The 19,749-nt window shown below is 48.1% G+C and overlaps 1 protein-coding gene across 2 annotated transcripts in view; it reads right to left on the bottom strand.

Annotated features, from left to right (window-relative positions):
• TGFA (transforming growth factor alpha) overlaps nt 1–19,749 on the bottom strand; it is a 102,983-nt gene that overhangs the window by 55,171 nt on the left and 28,063 nt on the right. For both annotated transcript variants that reach the window (XM_047781834.1, XM_047781835.1), the window contains exon 2: nt 13,225–13,278. In XM_047781834.1, the coding sequence (XP_047637790.1) occupies nt 13,225–13,278 (54 nt within the window). The remainder of the gene's footprint in view (nt 1–13,224; nt 13,279–19,749) is intronic.

The following is a 19,749-nucleotide window of genomic DNA, read 5'->3' as shown; positions in this document are numbered from 1 at the left end:
GGCTCAGGGGATTCTATTTACCCACAAAGTTATACTACTTAAGCCAAGTTAAAGAAAAAAAGAAATCGAACCCACAGCATCAATGGCAAAATAGACCTTTGAAGAATTCCTTTGACTTCATTAGCCAATATGACTTTTTACAAGGGTGACGATCTGGATAGCTTTGCAGTACCAACCCTCAGGATCAAAGCTGACGACTTTTTTTTTTTTTTTTTTTTGTCTTTTCAGGGCTGCACCCTCAGCATATAGAATTCCCAGGCTAGGGGTCAGACTGGAGCTGTAGCTGTTGGCCTACACCACAGCCACAGCAACGCCATATCATTAACCACTGAGTGAGTCCAGGAATGGAACCTGGATCCTCATGGATACTAGTTGGATTTGTTACTGCTGCACCACCACAGGAACTCATATGAATATTAAAAAAAAAAAAAAAAACTCTTAAAAAGAAAGTCAACTCAAATTAGGCCAAAGATCCCTTCTGTATAATGTCTTCTTTCTCAAGGGTTCCAAATAACTTTTTTTTTTTTTTTTTGGGAGCAGATATGATTTTTCTGGCATGTTGTTACTGGATGGTTAATCCTAAAAGCCATTTAATCCCAATAGCACTACTTCCTCAATGAGCTCTGTTCTCAGTTTAACCATCTAATTATTTCTCCATCTTTCTGCATGTCTAACCTGTGCTTCCACTTAGGTTCTGGAATCATTCGAATCCAGAGGGGAATTACGAGGAAGTCTTCTCATAGAATCACCATAGGAGTTCCCACGGTGGCTCGGTGATAACAAATCCAATTCATGTCCTCGAGGATGCGGCTTTGATCCCTGGCCTCACTCAGTGGGTTAAGGATCTGGCATTGCTGTGGCTGTGGCGAAGGCTGGTGGCTACAGCTCTGATTCCACCCCTAGCCTGGGAACCTCCATATGCTGAGGGTATGGCCCTAAAAAAAAAGAATTGCTGTAAATGGTCCCCACATGCCATCACGGGAGAGAAGGGCAACCCATGCACACTTTAAACAGCAGTGTCACAGGTCTTCCACGTAATGAGAATGCTAAATCCCTCAAGCACGTAACTGTCTCGTTTCCACCTCTGTGCTCCCGCAGCCTGTGATGTGCACCCCTTCCAGGGAGCCGAGAGCTTCGCCTTCCTTTTCTGCCCGCCGGTGCCTCGGCTCCTCCTGCCTTTGGCTGTTCCACATGGTGGTTGGTTTCCCCAGCTTCGTCTACGTCCTTCCTAGATCTCACCGCTCTGAACAGAGGATGACACCCCACAATCTCCCACCACTGTCACCGAAGGGCCAGGCTGTGTTTGCTCTCTGTTGGGTACCACAATTCTAAAAGGGAAGTTTCATTTTTTGGCATCTTCAGGTAGTGGGTTCTATAAGACCACTTCCCAGCAGGCTGATGGACTTCCTCTAACCTGTCCTTTAAGTTTCAAGGGCAAGCCCCTGAGAGTTGAGTTATGTGGCTAACCCTGGTGTGGTCCTTGATCACGTTACTGCCTTTTTTTTTTTTTTTTTTTCTTTTTAGGGCTGCACCTGAGGCATATGGATTTTTATTTTTAGGCATCTTTTCATCAAGCCACATTTAAATAGGTGAAAAGGCATAATTCCCTCTCCAGCTAACGAGAAGCTGAACTCAAGTGAAACTTAAGCTTCAAGAACAACTGAGAATTTCTAACCTAGAAACCACCCCACTGGATACACACTTGAGGCAGCCAGCTAATGGGGCCACCACACAGGATAAGACTACAGAGCAGGAGGGCTGTGTTATTACCCACATGGACTCTGTGACCATGGAACCCTCTAGATTTAACCCCTTGTGTTTTAAAAGCCTAGTCATAGGCATCTTAGATAAATCTATAAAAAGGTCCCTTTAGGAAGCACCTCTCTGTGATTGGATCTATGCAAAACATTTACACGATAATAATCTATATACCTCAGGACAGAGTCCATGCACCATTGTTCTTAGCTGGTTACTGCTTTCTTCCAGCCTCACCTCCACACACCTGCAAGCATGTCCTCTCCCCCACAGTCTGTCTGCCCAACTCCATCTAAGCCTCCAAAGCTCAGTTCAAGAGCCACTTCCTGGAGTTCCCGTCGTGGCTCAGTGGAAACGAATCTGACTAGGAACTATCAAGTTGCGGGTCTGATCCCTGGCCTCGCTCAGTGGGTTAAGCATCCAGCGTTGCCATGAGCCGTGGTGTAGGTCGCAGATGCGGCTCTGATCCTGTGTTGCTGTGGCTGTGGTGTAGGCTGGCAGCTGTAGCTCCAATTAGACCCGTAGCCTGGGAACCTCCATAGGCCAAAAGCGCAGCCCTAAAAAGCAAAAAAAAAAAAAGAAAAAAGAGTCACTTCCCCTAAGAAGTCTTTCCTGATGCCTCCCAAAGAACAAGTTTGGGGTTTCCCCTCTCTCTCCCTCCCTCTCCAGGCACCTTGTGCAGCCCACCCGACAGAGCAGAGTATGATTATCTGTCAGCTGAATCGTTCTGCTCTGCAATGCCGAAACTCTCGACAGCTGCGGAAACGATGCCTGAGTTGTTCCCCTCGGACTCCGAATGTCCCAGCACCGAGCCAGGCCTTGTTGAATGGAAGAAGGAATGTAGAAAGGAAGCTTCCACAGTTTTGTGATAAGAAGAACATAAATTGAACAGAAGCTTATGTATACATGTGCGTGCACACACAGGAATACTCATGTGGGCAAAGGTGTATACACACACACACGTATATATGCCCATACTTTGCTTTAAGGTGTAGATCTAACTTGTAGTGGAAAAGAGGATTCAAAACCCAAGCAAGTAGTTTCCCATCTGTCTTGTGGAAGGTGAAAAAAAGAGAATCAGAGTTATTTAATGGTAGGTGTTTATAAATCTTCCTTCAAGCACTATTTGTGGTCCCTATGAGAGGTATGTGTATTTCTTTCTTTCTTTCTCTCTCTCTCTCTTTTTTTTTTTTTAGGGCTGCACCTTCAGCAAATGGAAGTTCCCAGGCTAGGGGTCAAATCTGAGCTACAGCTGCCGGCCTACACCACAGCCATAGAAACACAGGATCTGAGCTGTGTCTGCGACCTACACTACAGCTCATGGCAAGGCCGGATACTTAACCCATTGAGCAAGGCCAGGGATTGAACCTGCAACCTCATGGTTACTAGTCGGATTCATTAACCACTGAGCCATGACGGGAATGCCCTGAGTGTGTAATTTCAAAGCATAGTAGTGAAGTGCTTACATGCTGCTGTTACCTGCGTTCAAAGCCCAAAGCCTAGCTCTGCCACTTTCTATGTGGTCCAGGAAGTTACTTCTCTATGCCTCAGTTTGCCAACTGTAAAATGGGGATAATATAACACCTCCATCCTAGAGTTGTAGGAATTAAATGCATGTATATATTCAGCATCCAGCATATAGTGAAGTGAGTGTTCCATAAATGTTAGGTCATATCACTATATGAAATCTATTGTGATCTATAAGATACAAATTCATTTTAACATGTGATTGAGTTCTCATAGCAGCCTTTATATATTAATGAATGAATTATTATTATTATTTTTTGTCTTCTCTAGGGCCGCACACGTGGCATATGGAGATTCCCAGGCTAGAGAGCTAATCGGAGCTGTAGCCGCTGGCCTACGCCACAGCCACAGCAATGCCAGATCCCCAACCCACAGAGCAAGGCCAGGGATCGAACCCGCAACCTCATGGTTCCTAGTCAGATTCGTTAACCACTGAGCCATGATGGGAACTCCTAATGAATTTAATATTAAAGACACAACTACTATCTGTGGGGTGTCACATACTTTGATGTTCAAGCTGGGTCTTGATTCTGAAGAAGGTTAGGAAGCAGGGACCTCGGGTTACCTCCTTAGGAAATGCCTACAAAGCTGACAATGATGTGGCTATCACCTGATTTGATATGCACCTTGGTTTCTAGAGCCTTTTACGCTCCTGGGTTGTGTTTATTTAATGGGATATTAGGCGGAAAGCCGGCTAGACCCAGACTTTTATAGGGGCTCCTGTGGATGGTTACATGACTCATGATTATATTTCCATTTGTTACATCCCAGAGCACCAGGAAGATGCGTCTGTGGCAGATTTCATAGTAAGAGCTAACATTTTTCACTTTCAGGATTCAAAAAATGCCTTCCTAGACCTACCATGTAAGGTGGGGAGAGATGTTTATTATATCCAACCCCCCAGCAGTCAGGACAGAAAAAGGCCCAGAAGGAGAGCTTCCTAGCCCAGGCTAAATGACAGCTGGCAAGAATATCATCCTCCTGAGCCCCAGCTCCAGGGAACCAGCGTGAGGGGAACCGCGCCCTTCCTCCTGTTTCATCCTGTCTGTTTTTTCCCTGTTCAGTGCTAGCATGTTTTGGTATTTAAGAAACATTTAGTCCTTTTAGTGATGAAATGGTCAGGATGTATGAAATCCCCCTCTATTATACATTTTGATAAAGTTGGGGCATAACTTTCAAGATAGGAAATGAAGAAGAGATTCAAAACGAACTATAAATTAAACAGTTACTGAGACGGCTAAGGAGGCACCTGAATTCAGCTTGATGACAGCCAAGGACATCGGTAAATAACCAGACACCCCGAGTTGTTCCCCAAACTCAGAAACTGGAGGTTTGGGTTGGGTGCTCAGAAAACAAAGCTGATGCCTTACTCAAAGCTGCTGTGCTCATCATTTCATCACAGCAAGGTTAACAGGAAAGAGGATGTTTCAAGGTGATGGCTCAAGTTCTGAGGTTTTGGATTCTCTTTGCTAAGCTTCCGGGTGAATGCTAGAAAGTCAGCCCTGAACACAAACATTTCACAGACTCCCAGAAATTGGCAGTGTCCCACTGAGGGGGGTGCGTGAGTTCCAGGGATGGAAAAGGGCCGCTACCTTAAGGAGAAAGGCAGGTACCACCACAAAGGCAGGTACCACCATGAGGGTGTGTGCCACGTAGCTTCTTCCCTTCTGGCCTTAGCAAGGGCAGATGTCTGGGCCACATGCTGATGGTGGCCAGGAATCTGCACTTCAACACAGGCTGCAGGATGACTTCTCTGCACATTGAAGCGTGAGAACCGCTGTCTTAGGGCTTAACTGCTGGTAATAAAAGCACCATGAAGACACAGGTCTTGCGTCATAATACCTGTGTCACCAATAACATAGTAAAAGTGGAAGCAGCAAAGCACTTATGTGCGTGTGCACAGAGCTCCGAGTGCTTCACATATAATCTCTTAATTCTCACAAACAACCCTAAGAGCAGGTAAGATCAGATGCTTATTTCATAGATAAGGAAGCTGAGATACAGAGAGGTTACGTAATTTGCTTAAGGTCTCCCAGTTTGTTAGGTGGCAGAGGGGAAATTTGAACTCTGTCCAGTTCCAGAGTTTTCAGATTCTAGAGACTGACTCTAGGGCTGGGGGCCCGGAAAAGCCCAACCTCTCCTTTGAAACTCAGAGATAAAAATGGATCAGGATTTAGGAGCCACTGAAGAAGAGTCTGGATGAGCATCCCTAGAACTTGGAGGTGAACCTAGACTTATTCTGTTGGGGCCAATCTCTCCAGACAGTGAGGTCCTGAGGGTGGGCGCCAAGCTATAGGGACCAGGGTGTGTGTGTGGGGGGTGGCTCATGCAGGCCAGTATGGCAGGTCCCTGTGCTCCAGAAACAGCAGCACTGCCCGAGCCTCAGTGACACTGCAGCTCTGGGACAGCAAGACCAAGGCAGCCTGCACTCAACTTGTGCTGGCCAGCAGATCTGCAGGGCAGCACAGCAGCCATGGCCTTTTTTTTCCCTTTTAAAAAATGTCACTCCTTTTATTTCTGATTATAGTATTAAAATATGCTCACTGGAGACAGGGTAGAAAACCAGGCAAGAACAAAGGAAATTAAAGTCATTCATATTCTTATTAACCAGAGATCGTTAACGTTAATACTATAGGATCTTTGCCTTTATTTTTGCATCTGTGTGCATAGTTTATATGCACCCTCTTGTACACAGACTGGATGGTCAACAGGGACCTGCTGTATAGCACAGGGAACTCTACCCAATATGCTGTGATAGCCTATATGGGAAAAGAATCTGAAAAAGAATGGATGTGTGTAGGTGTGTAACTGAATCCCTTTGTTGTAAAGCAGAAATTGTCACAATATTGTAAATCAACTAGACATCAATAAAACTTTAAACAATGGGAAAAGCTCAGATACATCACTCAATTTTATTTATTACTTTATCTATTTACATGTGCATTCTCCCACATAATTAAATATTCTTCTTCAAAATGATTTTAAAGGGCTTTTCTTTAAAATCTATCCACCTGCCCCATAAAGATTTCCTTCTTGCTGACATTTGAACTGGCTATATTTTACTATAATGGATGTTAATCTCACGTCTCTGATTATTTTTGTAAAGTAGATGCCAAAAGTCTAATTGTTAGGTTGCAGGGTATGGACAATTTTAATGTTCTTACTAATACGAAGGAATCAAGTCCCCCGTTAATACTAAGCTCTTTCCCAGAAAGCTAATATACACAGCAATAAATAATACATGTAGCTGCCTCACTTTACACACACCAGCACTCAGTGTATGCATTCCCCAAACTATGCCTGTTCGATAGATTAAAATGTAACAGAGTATCTATCTTTCCCAGTGGAGTACAAGGTTCTTAAGAACAGAAATTTTGCTTTGATTAGGACTTAGCATATATCAAGTGCTCAATAAATCTTCATTGACTGAATGAATGATACAAAGAATCACTCTGGACCAGGGTGGTCTTTGCCTCTTCCACATCTAATGAGGAAGTCTGCCTGCCCAAAGGCTACACTGCTTTTTGACACCTTGTTCCCTGTGCAGCCTCCCCCTCCCAACACTGCCACAGCTGCTGGGTAACCACTTGACCGAGGAAGCAATGACCGAGGAAGCAAACCCATCCAATTCTCTCTCTTGAGACTCTGAGCTAAGAGGCATGGGGATGGAATGAGCTGGTATTAGAAATATCTTCACAGCAGGTTCAGAGTAAATGGCTACAAATTGCGGGGCCTGGCTACTCAGCAGTAAGTCTGTGCTAAATAGATATCAAAAACTAAAACGTGGGAGTTCTTGTCATGGCTCAGTGGTTAACATATCCAACTAGGAACCATGAGGTTGTGGTTCGATCCCTGGCTTTGCTCAGTGGGTTAAGGATCTGGTGTTGCTGTGAGCTGTGGTGTAGGCTGGTGGCTACAGCTCCGATTAGACCCCTAGCCTGGGACCCTCCGTATGCCGCAGGTGCAGCCCTAGAAAAGGCAAAAAAAAAAAAAAAAGACAAAAACAAAAAAAACCCTAAAAAGTGGAGGAACAGGAAGGCTTCCACAGGCCTTGACTTTTAGAAATCTATGAGTTGTGTCACTTGCTTTGCTTTTTTCAAAGCTGGGAGATACTTTATCTGACCTCAGCTTAAACCATGGCCTTGATTTACCCAATCGATCCTTTCCATTCCTCTGTTAAAATGTCTAGACCTAGGTCCTCAGCAGGCAGAAGCTCAACTAGTTGGTTACTCTAGTTTACCAGCCCATTTCTGTTTTTACCACTGAAGCTATATATTTACCAAGAGGACATTTGTGTTTGTTCCCAAACCTGTTTATGTCAGTTGTCCTCATTACTGTATTTACGTAATTTAATTACATATTACATAAACTAATGAGATATCTATGCATAAGGAAGGACCTGTTGTTTCTGTTATAATAGTGGCGTGTTTTGGACAGACTTGACAAGGGTGAATAAATGAAAAGAACTGTTGTCAAATTAAGGGTGAACAAGACAACTATAAAGACTAGGTGTGTGTGGGGAAATGTACAGGTTTGTAAAGACACTTATTCTGCAAGTGTCTAAGTTCTCTGAAGAAATCAAATCTGCAAATTACAGAGGGGGCAACATGGGTGCAGCTTATATAAGTGAAGAAATGCAGAATGCTAATACATAATCCACGAATAACTAAAACAAGAGTGTCATAAAACATTATCTGTCTTTCCGTCATGTCATGCACTCTGAAATTCTCTAAACTATTAAAATCATGAGGGTTTTTTGTTTGTTTTTGTGCCCGCATCATGTGGAAGTTCCAAGGCCAGGGATTGAACCTGAGCCACAGCAGCGACCCCAGCCACTGCAGTGACAACATCAGATCCTTAACCCACTAAGCCACCAGGGAACTTCTCAATCTCATTTTCAAAAAGGTTGGTTGTGACCCGCCAAGGGGATTTTGTGACTCACAGTTTGGAAAGACACTGCTTTAATCCCGCTCCTTCATTTTATCGAGGGGAGAACTGAGGTTCAGGGAGATTGAAGGGCACTACTGATATCACACAGCTCGTGAGTCAGAATTATGATCCTGGATTCCATGTCCTATGGCCCCTCTACTATGCGGAACAACATTCCCTCTGCCCCAGCACAGTTACCTTTGCAGAAAGTAGCAGGCAAAATGAGGAAATGAGATGCATGTACCTGGGTCTCTTTGCTGTACAGCAGAAATGGACAGAACACTGTAAATCAACTATAACAAATTAAAAAAAAAAATTAAAAAAAGAGGAACTGTATGACACGAAGAGATCCTAAAGACGAAAGGAGGCTCCCTCCTTCTCTCCAGAGGCTCTAAGTGTCCCAAGCTAGTCCCAGCACCCAGCGATGCATGTGCCTTGAGCCCGCCAAGAAGACAAATCAAGTCTCTCGTGCTACAGACACTTCTTTGGAACAGTGAACCGTGTACCTAGGTGGAACACGTGAGTCTTCTAATTTTAGAATGACTTCAGCTCCACGTGGGAAAGCTCCAGACAATGGAATGGGGAAGCAGTTTGCAGCTCTGAAAAGCTTTTGTTAGGCGAGATGAGCAATAAACAGATCCCTTGCTTGCTGGCTGACCCGGCTTCTACCTGTTTCTCAAACAAGTAACGCCTTCAGAGGCTGCTCCTTATAATCTGATTTGCCCTCTGGCAGCCTCGACTCCCCCTCTCACCATAGCTAAGCTCGGTGTCCCTGCCACAATCTGACCACCATCTCCCCAAGCAAGCTGATAACAGCGACCTTCCCTGTCAATAACAGAGCGGTGAATTCTCCACGTTCTAGCATCATTGCCTCTGAAAAGTCTCCCAGATGCTAAATTAAGCAAGGCTTCAAACCCTGCCCAGTTCCAGGTGGGTGGCAAGAGACACAGGCTAGAGGAAGGAACAGAAGTTCAGGTTTAAAGAGCCACCCCGGGCACCCGATCATGCTGGGCAGGTAGCAGAGGGAAGCCCGGGGCCTGGCTCCCAGGTGCCTGAGCACAGCCCTCACCACACCCCTCAGTCATTAGAGTGAGTCTCATGAAAATATGAGAACCAGATGGGCAGCCTGGGAACTATGCAACATTTCAGAGGGTTAAGCAAGCAGCCACCCAACAACTTAACCAAGATGCATTCTGTCCCTTGTAAGGGGCATGAAAAGGTGCCTTTGAAGACAGGTCATAGCTCTTCCCCTGCGAAGGGTGTGAAGTTCTAAGCTATAGGTGCTGCCACCCTCATCTTGCCTCCAGCTAATGTTTCTCTGCATGCTCTCCAAACGGACAACCAACCAGATCCAAATTTTCTGTCCTGACCCTCAGACTTTGCTCCTGTAGCAATTATTTTCTAAATCAGGTACCAAGCAGTCAGCTGTGGTTGCCTTATGTCACTTTGAGGATCTCATTGTGGGTTCCCATGCTGTCTTTTCACCTGTGTGGTGGGCTCTCTGAGGACAAGGATGTAGAAGTTGTCCAGTGACTATAATGTTAGAACCTGAATGTAAAACAGCATCTGACTCCAAAAGAATGAAATACATGGCAGTCACACTGCCACTAGCCTACCTGAGGCCCGTGGCAGGCATCACCAGTTGATCACCACCATCACGCTACCACTAGCCCACCTGAGGCCTGTGGCAGGCATCACCAATTCATCACTGACATCACACTACCACTAGCCTATTTCCTAACAGTTTGAAGGTAGCCTTGTAATCCTTACTATAGCTTTCCAAGTAGTCTCTATCAATCCATCAGAGTGGACATGTGAAGAGTCTTACAGGCTATTCTGATTCAATGCCAACAGATGAAGAAACTAAGATCCAAACAGGAACCAGATGAATAATTTGCCCAGGGACTTGGCAAAACTGAGACCAGATGGGTCCAATACCCAGGATTCCTAACCTCCAGCCTAAGGCACGTATCCTTCCAATGTCTCACCCAAAGCAGATGTCTGAGAAGCATTTGCTGATGACCATAATGCCAGGCTCCTATGCCTCTGGCATCAACTACCCTTTGCATTTGGGGATTTAAGAGAAAGGACGGATGATTGGAGGAAACCAATGAAATCTCAACAACAAAGTCTAAGGGCAACTGTGAGGAGTCATGAGGACAAGGAAATTTTTTTTTTGAAAAACTCAAAAAAGCCACATGGGGTTCAGCTCCCATTTCATCAAGCTTGTGTTCCACCCTTAACTGGCACACAGAGTTTGGAATTTTCTCTCTCTGCTGCTCTGTCCAGTCAAATTGTTAGAACTTCATCCTGAGTGTGCCTGCAGCCCTTGGCTCCAGCAGCATCAATCAGAAATGTACCAAAACCTGGATGTGAGGGTGATCTGGCTGCGACATCTGTCACCCCATTGATCACCAGGGTTGATTTGGCTGATTTGGCTGATCTGGCTGGCTAGGCGGGTGTCCCCTTCTTCTGTCACCTCTCCATGTGCATCTCTCCCAAAGCTGCACGCTCAGTCGAAGAGGACGACCATGCCCGATAGAGGAGGACCATTCTTCGGTCAAGAGCATATGAGTAGCTGCGCTCCCCTGCTAGAACCTCCAAACAAACTCTCAAGGAATGCACCAAAACCTTCTTCTTTTCTTCTTCTTCTTTTTTTTTTTTTTTTTTTTGCTTTTTAGGGCTGCACCTGTGGCATATGGAAGTCCCCAGGCTAGAGGTTAATTGGAGCTGCCGCTGCCGGCCTTTGCCGTGGCCACAGCAATGCAGAATCCGAGCCTCATCTGTGACCTACACCATAGCTCATGGCAACATCAGATACTTAACCCACTGAGCGAGGCCAGGGATCGAACCCACATCCTCATGGATACCAGCTGGATTTGTTACCTCTAAGCCACACAGGAACTCCCCCAAACCTTCTTATGTCCATCACTCTTTCTCATGTATCACCAACCAACTCTGGGATCTCAAGGTCCCCTGGACCCAAGAAGGTATGGCACTGCCCCTGCTCTCACCCACTACATTGAGCCACAGAAATGCATTCAGCCAGTTACAGGGTCATGGGCCAAAGAGCAGGACACGGCTACGGTTTTCTGAACTTACATCATCCTGAGGGAGAGGAAGCCTCAGGTCCTTGTTGACACCAGAGACAGTCTCATAGAAGCAAGACCAGAAAGGAAAGATGGAACAGAGATTGCCCACCACTGCAGCAAGGACAATCATTTTCTGGATAAATGTCACAGGTCTTCCCATGGCTACCCGGGAGAGCTTGGGAAACCCCAAAGGGCCTGGGCAGGAGCCACACCAGGCCCCTGAGGGAAACTACCATCCCCTAGGCCTTTCCTGTTGATGGATGGAATGGGAGGAGCCGATAAAGTAACCAGGAGTACCCATCCCCTTGGAGTATTTGCCATCGCTGCAAACTGTCACCTGCAAGTGACAGAGGAGAACCCGGCTCTTGGCTTCTGGGTCCTCCAGTGAGAGTCAGGAGGGCTGGAGATGCACGTGGGGGTAAATGCAGCCCGGGGGGGGGGGTGTTGGGACAATTCTGAAAAGAGTCCGGGGGAGTCATCCAGCTATCTCCCCCTCCCTATGTAGTCACATCTGAGCCCTTCATGATGGGGGACGTAATGAAAAAGTGAAAGAACGACTTCATGGAAACTCTGGTAGACCCTGGACTCCGCAAGCACTGTTCTCGGATGGACAGACCCTTCCACCCCCAGTCCCAACAAAGTGTAACACCGAGGAAGAGAGGAATTTTCTTCTGTGGCATCATGGGCCACCAAGGGGCCTGGGTACCTTCAGGGTTCAAGGGCATCAAGGATAATAACTCCAAGGGGAGGCTGTGGGGCTGGTACCCAGTGGAAGTGGCAGCATCACTTCCACTGCATTTGGAAGAAAAGAGAAGAGCAAAGTACCAAGGACACTGTGTGGCTGGTTAGAGAATTTACGAATACACAGGACCACCCCCTGCCACGGCTCCTCCCTGAAATAACCAGGGAGATACAGCAGGGGCCACCACAGTAACAGATGGGAGCATATTCCATGTCAACCAGGGAACAGTGAAACTGGCAGATTCCTGTATTTTTGGCAGAAAAAATCAGCTCAATTCACTTGGAAAGCTCTTCCACAATTTGCTACAAGGGTCATAAATATAGTTATTCTTGCTCCTGGAGATTATGTCCTAAGGAAAGAATCCAAAAGAAGGAAATCGCTTCTAGGCATCAAGCTGCAGCATTATAATTTAAACCCGAGGCAAAAAGAAATAATCCAATGGGAAATGCCTATTTAAGTCACGCATGTCCATTTTAATGGAACATAGTGACATTTTAAATGGATACATTTCAACGTGGAAAAATGCACAACTCCTAAACTTGAGTTGAAAAAGCAGGCATCCAAATAGCTTTCTCACCGCGACTAATTGTAAAACAATATCAGCGCATGTGGACAAAGGCTAAAATCCATGTGCAAATGGTGCAGAGACTGCCTCTGTGATCCTCTGCCCGCAAGCGGTCTGCCTCCCACGTTCCCCAACTTTCCCATCTGTTGATCAAGGATCTTGAAAATGAAACAAGGGAAATATTGCTACAAATGTCAGAAGAGAAACTGGAAAATAACTAAACAAAGATCAGCAGGCAGAGGTAGACAAGTGGGTTTAGGAATCTGGATTCTTCTTGAGATGGATTATGATGTGAGGGTTCCAAGCCTAGGGATCCTGCAGGCTTTGCTTTCCGGCAGCCTTGCCCACAGTGATTGTTGGATCAGAGATGGGAGAGGGCAAGTCCTGAGGGAGCAGGAGCAGCAACCCGGGGGGGTGGGTGGTGGGTGGTGGGTGGTGGGGGGAAGCAGTTAAGACCCCCCAGGAGTGCTCCCTGGGCCCCTGGCACAGAGGGCTCAGAGGACAGCTGTGCCTCACTGGGCAGGAACCCCCCCCCGAGGCAGCTTAGGGCACACGCAGGCTCCACAAAGTAGCCTGGGTCTGCAACCACCCCACATCAAGGGGTCAGGACTCACCACTCAGGGCGGACGTGCTGTTCTCCAGGGCCTGGCACACGGCCAACAAGATACCTGTCGGGGGGAAGATGAGAGGACAGGTGAAGGTCTGGTCAGCAGTGGACTTTCTCAGGCTTTGAGGGTCAGCCCCCAGCAAGGGTGAGAGTTGATATTTTACAAAATGGGCAGCAGGCAGGTTTAGTGACTGAACTGGCGGAGCTCAGTGCAAAACGAGTATGTGGGACCCTTGGTTCAAAAAGCAGGGAAAAGAGGCCTCTTAGGGTGAATACAATGTGAAGCTGTTCCCTGCCTGTCTTTCTCCACGTGTCACGGCGCTTCTTGTTTCATTTTTGTTTTTGTTTTTAAACACTTTATAAGTATGTCTTTAATAGTGGTAAAATATACACAGCAATTATTATTTTAACTCTTTTTAAGAGTACAATTCAGCGGCTTTAAGTACATACACGCTGTTGCGTGCGTCAGGATGTATTTTATTTGTTCTTTCTGGTCTGGCTGTCTTTGAGGTATGACACGACTTGCAGTAGGGGGTGGGGGTGGAGCACGGCCCCTTGGAGGGCCCCCGGGACAGTGCACAAGTGCGCATGTGACCATGGACTATGGGTTTTCCCCTCGGCCAGCGGGGGGATGGATGTGTGTGACCCAGCTGGAGGCAGGGAAGACTGGTCAGGGGTTTCTTCTTCCCAGAAGTCAGTTGACTCCACCCAAGGTGGGCAGTGATCCCCCCAAGGGTGCTGCAACATCCACCCTAGGAAGCTGGATGGGGGAGGGGAGAAGCTCGCCCCGTCCCTCATCCAAGGAAATGCAGCAGGGCTGCCAGCCTGGATGGGGCAGTTGTCACCACGCCCTGCCCAAGATGCCGTGGAGGTACCTGCACCTCACTCCAACCTTTCTTGTGTCAACTTCCTGAGTGGCAGGGGCAAGAATCCACCCAGAAGAGGCAGGGAGGTGGCAGTAGCTGGGAACACAGGATCCGAGTGCCCCCTCCCCAGCCCCCTCATATTCCACTGTCCCAGGGAACTTCACTCACAAGATACCAATGCAAAGACAAAACTGTTCAGAATTTCAAGACTGCAGCATCCTGGTGTTAGCCCCCAAGGCTACCTGAGCCCAAGGCTCTGCGACCACAAGGGTTGCATACCCATGAACGTGCCCCTGCCAGCAGATGACCTTATGTGTCTGCACGTTACAGTACTGGAGATTTCTGGAAACTGAAGAAGGAACCTCTATGCGTTATGCAATCAGCATGAACTAAGTTAGAATGACTTCCTAAAACTGAACTCCGAAAAGATGCTGGGATGGCCATACAGAGGCTGTGCCACCTGTGGGGTAGCCCGGAAGCGACAAAGACAGGCAAACTTCTGCACTGTGACCCCCCCACCCCAGTGCTCAGGATCAGTGCCCCCTGCCCCGGCCGTGCATGCTGTGAGGGCTCCTTTCCCCTTTTACTCAGAGTGTAGACACAGCAGCCCTTGACTCTCAAGGAAGAAACACGCTTGGACAGATAAAGCAATTTGCTCACAACTTTCATTTAGGTTCTTGACATGAGAAACATCTCAGAAACTTCAGACTGCTTTTACTGCAGGCCTGGCCTGGATTTCCTAAATATTCCTACAGAGTATTGAACCACTCATCTGGGCTGGAGTTGGGTGGGTGGGTGGGGGGACAAAATGGGGTGGGGGACGAGGAGAGAAAGGTAGTAAAATCACACATCTGCCCTGAACAATTCTTTCTTGCCGCTCAACAGACACTTTTTCTTTTGGCCATCCTGCGGCATATAGAGTTCCTGGGCCAGGGATCAGATCCAAGTCACAGGTGCAGCAACACGGGATCCTTAACTCACTGTGCTGGGCCAGGGATCGAACTTGCGTCCTGATGCTGCAGAAACAATGCCGGTCCGGTTGTGCCACAATGGGAACTCCTGTTTTTGTTTTGGTTCATTTGAAAAAAAATTTATTGGAATATAGTTGACTTACGAAGCTGTGTCAATTTCAGGCATTAAGCAAAATAAATGTTATATGTATACACATATCCTTTCCTTTTCAGATTCCTTTCCCATATCAGTTATTATACTGTATGGAGTAAATTTCCCTGGGCTATACAGTTGTTCCTTGTTACCCGTCCATTTTATATGTAATAGTGTGCATATATCAATCCCAACCTCCTCATTTAACCCCCCCCCCCCCCGTTTCCCCTTTGGTTTCGAAATCTTTGAGTCTGTTTCTGTTTTGTAAGTTCTATTGTATCATTTCTACTAGATTGCACATATTACTGATCTCATATGACATTTGTCTTTCTCTGAACAGCCACGAACTTTGGAAGCATGCTCTTGGGGGTCCCCTGGGCAGATCTGGGAGGCCAGGTTTGTAATCCACGCACCAAGCGTTAAAGTGAGGCTTTCCTTCCAAAGGCAGGAAAAATCTGAGTGGTTCCACACAGTCAGCTGGGAACTTGTCACCATCTGCCTTTGCTGGCACCGCCACAAACCACTCTGGGTCAAAGGTAGCCAGTGACCTGCGGTACCGAAAGGAATGCTCTGCATACCTCTCGAGAGGAAGTGCCACTGGCTTGTCACAAACCATCCCTGAAAGAACAAACTGACTTCCCACCTTCCTCCCTGGCCCCATATCCCACCAGTCACTACAGTGTCTGGACTCCACACCAACCTTTGCTTAAGCAAAATTGCCACAAGAAAGCAAACACTGCCTGACTGCAGCCAGGACAGAACACAGCCACTCACCAGTCTCCAGGGAGTACGGTGGCGGCGGCGGCGGGGGTGTGTATGGGGGGGTACGGGGCTGAGGGGGAACTGCCCCAGCCTCGGAGCGAGTTCCTTCACCCCCTCTGCTCCTCACCTGGATGCTCCCAGCTGCCAGACTTGCAAAGATGTTTGGAGAACTAATTAGAGTTTGCAAAACCACCATGATCCACAGATGAAAGACACTGGGTTTTTATTCATAATTGAAGCAATATGAGAAGAATGGTTCCTTTCTATACCCTTATATCCCATGGAAAACAACTTCTTAGTGCTCTGGGCTCTCTCTGCAATCTTCAGTGGAGACCCTGTGATGGGAGGTGAAGCCTCTGCTTTCCCTAAGAGGGTCCCAAATCAAGAAGACAAGGTCAGGCCTCTTTCCCTTCTCAGGTGGGTGGGTACCACTTATTGGGCAGGTGCCAATCCCAGGCTTAGCACCAGGCTTTTTACAGGCATTATCTTATTTAGTCTTCACTATAACCCACAATATAGGGCACCTCCCGGCTCCCCTGCCTTTTGGTCCAGCCCATGGAAACACCCAATTTTACAGATGAAGAAACTGAGGCTTAGAGAGGTTGTGAAATTTGCCCAAGCTCCTGCGGTCAAATTCATTTCTTTCTTTCTTTTTTTAATAACTTTTTTTTTTTTGGTCTTTTCTAGGGCTGCACCCGTGGCATATGGAAGTTCCCAGGCCAGGGGTCGAATCGGAGCTGTAGCCACCAGCCTACGCCACAGCCACAGCAACACGGGATCTGAGCTGCATCTGTGACCTACACCACGGTTCACGGCAACGCCAGATCCTTAACCCACTGAGAAAGGCCAGGGATGGAACCTGCAACCTCATGGTTCCTAGTCGGATTCGTTAACCACTACGCCACGATGGGAAGTCCCTGCAGACAAATTGAAACTCAAGTCTGTCCACCTCCTGTGCCCGAGATAGTGTTTAATTATTACCTCCCCACACAACAGTTACTTGGACCATGGCCTGTCACGACACACTGGTAGGTGTGTATTTACCATTTTCAACCCCTAAATGAGCCCAGACAACAGATTCAGCAGACCTAGCCTCCACGTTTGATCTGCTTCTTCCACAGGCCACATCTGAGGCCTCTGGGCATTTTCTCACTGCCTCCAGGGCCCCCACCCCCCACGAGCAAGGTCTGCTGAGAAGGGTTAAGGGTGTGACGCCAGACTCCAGACCGTCCCATCTTTGTAAGGCCAGCTGTCCCAGACTGCCAGCCCCCAGGGATCATGCCTGCAAAAGCTGGGCTGTGTAAAGGCCTTCCAGAAACATGTGGCCTTGGCAGGCTTCAAGCTCCTCAGACACACAGGAAATCCCTCCCTGGAGCACCTGTGTGGGACAGTATAGCTGCAGGGACAGCCGCCACAGTCCGTGGCTGGGGGGAGCCAACACACACCTCAGATGGAGGCTTGGCAGCCACTGAGGCCTCTCACCTGAAGTTCAAAGCTGGACGCATGTGCCACAGGGCCACCCAGCCAGCACCCCTCTGGTATCCCTGCAAGGCTGCTCCTGCCAGCATCCTATTTCTATTTAAATAGCTGCAAAGAGGGGAATCCCTGGATTGTGAACTTGAAAAAGAAAAAGGGGGTGGCGGTGAGGGGAAAACCATCCGCAAAGGAAGAAAGACCTTGTGAAAGGGGGATCCCCCACCTCAAGGTAGAGCAGGAACCCAGCCTGCCCTCCAGGAAGGACCGGGGTGGCAGTGCTTCTAATTCCGCTCTCTGGAACACGGAGAGATGGTTCCAACGGAAAGAATGTCGAGAGAGGCCACCCTCTTTATCTGCTGAGCCCATGAGATGCAGCCACCATGAAGCCACCCACCACTGTGCCAATGGAAAATGCTGCTGACAGATCAGGGTGCCCATCATCCCTGGGCCACAGCGCAGGGCACCCCCTCCGTGCAGCCCCTCATGCATGATGGATGGGGACCCAGCCTGTGCCTTTAGCATGGGATTCCCTCATCCTCTCCCCTGACATTGGCCTGGTGACCACCTCCCCTCCTCTGTGGATACTCGGCTGTAGTTCTCTGACCTGGGAGAAGCATCTTCTGGTCACCCTGGCAGAGTTGACCATGCCCTCCTCTGGCCTCTGCTGCAGCCAGTACCTGCTTCCAGGCTCCTACCGACTCCACTCTACAGATGGGTGGTTCTCTCTAGAAAATTGAGGGCTCCATGTCTCATCCATTTTTAGATCCCCTAAGCTAGGCTTCCTAAGGGAAGGGGTGAGGTTTTGGTGTCGAGGATGTGGGGAGGATGGAGTGAGGGTACAGCAGGTCCTTGGGGATGACGGATGTCTTGGATTTTGAGGAGGTGGTGAGGAAATGTCTATGAAAACAGAACTGATGGAGGCGGGAGGGGCGGAAATCAGGTGAGAGAGGCGGGAGGGCGTGTGGGTGTCTGGAGGGCAGCCAGGATCCCCCCCTCCTCTCCTACTGTGCTTGGGGCTGGGGATTCATAAAGGGCAGAGCAGGAGCTCAGCAAGTGAGGATGGGACCTAGAAGGTGAGAATCCTGCGTCTCAGCACGAGGTCTTCAGGGGATGCCCATGGACAGCCATGTAGGGCGCAAAAATAGGTCTAAGTGGGTCATGAGGAACTCAGGACCTGCTGGTGCTAAGATACCTTCCGGCACCAAGTTCTAAGGTAGCTTCTCCTGTGACTTATATTCCAACATTGGGATTTTATCTGTACACAGGGCGGGATTGCTAACTGCATAGCAAAAACTGCAATATTGGGAGTTCCCATCGTGGCTTAGCAGAAACAAATCTGACTAGCATCCATGAGGACCCAGGTTTGATCCTTGGCCTCGCTCAGTGGGTTAAGGATTCAGCGTTACTGTGAGCTGTGGTGTAGATCGCAGACGTGGCTCGGATCTGGTGTGGCTTTGGCTGTGGTGCAGGCTGGTGGCTACAGCTCTGTTTAGAACCCTACCCTGGGAACCTCCATATGCCACAGATGCGCCCTAAAAAGACAATCAACACCCCCCATCACCAAACAAACAAACAAACAAACAAAAAAAAAAACAAACCCACTGCAGTATTATGTGACTTTTTATATCTCAGTATTTTGAAATGCAAGAGGTTTGACAGCCAGGTGAAGATGCTGGCTTCAGGGTCAGAACCGATTAGGTAGAAAGAGGCAGGCAGAGGCAAGGTGGGAAGATGGCAGGACCAGGAGACTGGAGCCACCCCCTTTCTGCCCCCGAGAGAACATCCATAAAGGTCATGATCAAAAGCAGCCACGCGGCATCCCTCTCTCCTCAGTGCAGTATTTCTCTCCAAGGAAGGGGTGACAGTTCCCATGTGCACCCGCTTACAGAGACACCAGTGACACGGGCTTCAGAGGATGGCAGGCCAAGGGGCAGAGGAGTTTGTGGCAGAACTGGCCAGACGGGATTAGGAAGGCGCAGGGGAAGGCAAGGAGGGTTTAGAAATATGTGACACGGGAGTGAATCACCTTGGGCAGACGGGCTCATGGGACAGAGGGCTCTTTCTTTCACCATCCCAGCAGCTGGAACACTGCTTTCAAAACACAGATGGGTCCCTGCTACCCAAGGAGAGCCTTCTCGAGAAATTATTTGAAATGGTTTGTTTTGTGTTTCAGGTGGCGGGTCCACACGCGCAGAGCAGAGAAACCAACTCTGCGGAGGGGTGGGGGGGGGGGTCCTGACCCTGCACCCAGACAGCCATGACGTGGGACAAGTGAAACAGGAAGACACTTGTATGCCAGGGGGGTGGTAGAGGGAAGATCACCA

The sequence above is a fragment of the Phacochoerus africanus genome, chromosome 5, assembly GCF_016906955.1.
Source record: "Phacochoerus africanus isolate WHEZ1 chromosome 5, ROS_Pafr_v1, whole genome shotgun sequence".
NCBI classification, from domain to species: Eukaryota; Metazoa; Chordata; class Mammalia; order Artiodactyla; family Suidae; genus Phacochoerus; species Phacochoerus africanus.
This window is presented reverse-complemented; position numbering and strand designations above follow the sequence as displayed.